General features: G+C 37.3%; 1 protein-coding gene across 1 annotated transcript; it reads right to left on the reverse strand.

Annotated features, from left to right (window-relative positions):
- Window positions 1-750: 750 nt before the first annotated feature.
- Window positions 751-2,713, reverse strand: LOC110936031 (cytochrome P450 81Q32). The gene is made up of 2 exons (XM_035989273.1): window positions 2,579-2,713; window positions 751-1,401 (listed from the first exon to the last, which is right to left on the reverse strand). Exons 1-2 carry the CDS (start codon window positions 2,711-2,713, stop codon window positions 781-783), a joined length of 756 nt encoding a protein of 251 aa, XP_035845166.1. The 3' UTR covers window positions 751-780.
- Between the last annotated feature and the right edge of the window lie 308 nt (window positions 2,714-3,021).

Here is a 3,021-nt window from a genome sequence, read left to right on the forward strand (position 1 = left end):
TGTTGGGTGTTGTGAGTGATGGAAAAATGGTTGATGACATGGCGGAATTTGATTGGGTGTTGTGAGTGATGAGTGATGACCACCCCCACCCTCTTATCTTTTGAATTTTTCGCTGAATAAGTTTGTTGGGTTATGCGAAGTTCTTGCATATACCCGTTTGTTTCTTTATGCTATTTAAAGGAGTATGCTCCTTTTTTGTACTGCAACTCATTGAAATACGAAAAGGCTCACTTTGCGATTAACTTGTTCCTTCAATCGCTGCTTTTATCAATAGACATTTACGATCCATTGTGTTTTTGTACCAATCCTAAATTTAAGAGAATGTGTAGGATAACTTAAACCTTGGATTGTGGATGATTTTGAAACTTGTTTTGTTTATGACCAAGGATTCCAAGGAGCAGACTGTGATTTTTCAAACTTGAGTTCTCTTCAAACAGAAACAAACTTGAGGAAATGATTTATGTGGCAATCGAATATCGGAGAAACTTGAAATGCCAAAGGTTGCTTGTGGAAGAAACGGTCGGACTTCCCGTAAATCAAAAGAGTTTAAAAAATCATATAAAGAGGCAACATAAAAGTTGAGTGATTTTAATTAAACACCTACTCAAATGACCAATAATTTATTACTTTTCTATTGCTACTTGTTACGTATTAGTTGTGTTATGATTTTAAGAGAAATAACTAATTGAAACTTTAACCTTCTTTTATATAAAGCAATGATAACAAATACACAAATTCATTAACTCGTATGCTAATTAAAATATAGGTTACAAAAAGGATTTAAAGTTGGGCAAGTAGATATTGCATCTCTAGTCGCGGTTGGCATTTAGCAAGCAATGGTTCGGCCTTGGGCATGGTGACTCCGGGACCTTCTGTCATATCAACCATCGTATCACTTAATCGTTCCCAATCAAAGCATTGAATTAGCAATCCTAGAGTTGGCCCAATCATACGAACTGCCAAACCTTCCCCTGGACAACCCCTCCTTCCAGCCCCAAATGGCATTAACTTAAACTCATTCTCCGCTCCTTCAAGCCCTTCAAACCTTTCAGGATTGAACCTTTCAGGGTCAGTCCACAACTTGGGGTCATGATGTATGGCCCATATATTAACAAGCAGCATGGTCCCACGCTGGACGTTGTAACCCTCAATAATACAGTCTTGTGATGACTCGTGAGGAACTAGTAAAGGAGCCGTAGGCGATAATCGTAATGTCTCATTTATAATCCAACGAATGTAAGGTATGTCAACTATATCTGACTCCTCAACAAGACGTTCTTTGCCAACTTTTCTATCTATCTCGTTTTGCGCCTTTCGTAGAAAATGTGGATGGTTTACCAAAAGTGAGAAACACCATTCCATGGTTCCAGCCGAAGAATCAGTGCCAGCCAACAACAAGACCTACTAAAAAGTTTTCAAGCATCAGAGAAGAACATATATTGATGGAAAATATTAATTTATGTAGTTCAACCAAAAGTTTAGCAAGTAGAGTCAACCTCAAGCCACGCTTTTTTACTTAAAAAATGATCGCGTTTAAACTCGACTTGTTTTAAGCTTTATATCTAAAACCAAAGGTTGGCTCGTGAAAGATTTAACAAGCATGAGTCTCGCTATTTTTTTGTTAGGTAATTTTTTGAGGGTGCTACTAAATATACCCACCCATCCTTAATAGTTGTACCACCCAGGTGCGACTCACACTTTTTCTCTCACAAGGGTGTACAACTAGTGAGGAGGGTGGGTATATTTTAATCAAGCTTTATTGAATTATTTTTCATGGTTGCAAAATTTGCTAGGCGCTCTTAGGTCGGTCAATTGGTGAGTTATGAGTACTTAGCCTATGCAGAGAGTAGTCGCACATGATATATTATATTGAAATTATTTTTTAGGAGATTATATATGTGTGAAATATCATAATTTTACTAATATCTATAACAAAATACGTGAATATCAATATAAATAAAAAGGATAGATGTCACTAATTTATTTCAAAAATTTATATTCTTTCATTAATATTATATACACAGATATTATGTTTTATTTTTTAAGTCAAAATCGTATCGAGTTAACTAATTAAATCCGATTCTAGCTTAGGTTAACCGTCTTTGATCGATTCCGAGTAATTAGACGGAGTTGAAGAAAATCACATCGACAACGTACCTTATTGCGATTACTTAGCGAGTACTCGGCCTTCTAGACCTTGTCTTACAATGTTGTTGTTTTAAGTGTATATATATACTTATTATTTTATATTATCTATAACTCACAATATGTATTATTAGTTCAAAAATATGATTGTTTTCTAGACACCGAGCAAGCCGAGATGTCTGGAATTGTGTACTAGTCGAGTTCTAGCTCATACTTCAACCCAGTGGATGATTTCATGTTGACTTGAGCTTGGATTGGCTCATCTCATAAACAAGTAAACAACCATAAGCTAGGGTTGTAAATGTGCTAAGTTGAGCCAAGCAAGGGTGAGTTCAAGCTCGTTTCATTTGAAAATCATGTGGAGCCGAGCCGATTCCTTTATCTTAACGAGTTGATCAAAAGCTCAAGCCAGCTCGTGGCTTGTCGAACTGACTCGTTTACTTTTTAGAGTATACTGCAATTTGTGTCCTTGTGGTTTGGTGGCGAGATCAACATGCCATGCATTCTTAATTTTGCTGCATGAGTACTTATGGTAGAAAAATGTAACATTATGCGTCCCACACGACATCTAGCTCTTAGCTCACCCTGTGAAATTACAAATTTACCCCTAGGTCATATATTAAATTACAAGTCATTATGCGTCTCTCCTGTTTCTCTCTCCTATCCTGTCTTCTCTCTCTAAAAAAACCACCACGACCACCACCATCATCAACATTACCATCATCATCACTCTCTGCATGCTTAATCGTGAAACCAAAGCCTCCGGTAGGCTTTCTATGCAACTTTATTCCGGTGGGTCTTACCTGAGCACTCTAGCCCCACTCAAATGCCCTGCCAACTTAGCAAGGCTCTAACTATCTGCACACCCAGTTTGCC

Source organism: Helianthus annuus, chromosome 4 (assembly GCF_002127325.2).
Source record: "Helianthus annuus cultivar XRQ/B chromosome 4, HanXRQr2.0-SUNRISE, whole genome shotgun sequence".
Taxonomy (NCBI): Eukaryota; Viridiplantae; Streptophyta; class Magnoliopsida; order Asterales; family Asteraceae; genus Helianthus; species Helianthus annuus.

Bases quoted from the DNA above. Each gene is read 5' to 3' on its own strand.
- LOC110936031 (XM_035989273.1), bottom strand. From the start codon at position 2,713: ATGTCGTGTGGGACGCATAATGTTACATTTTTCTACCATAAGTACTCA. The intron at 1,402-2,578 runs GTCAGTTCGACA...ACTTTTTAGTAG, and splicing joins ATACTCTAAAAAGTAAACGA to GTCTTGTTGTTGGCTGGCAC.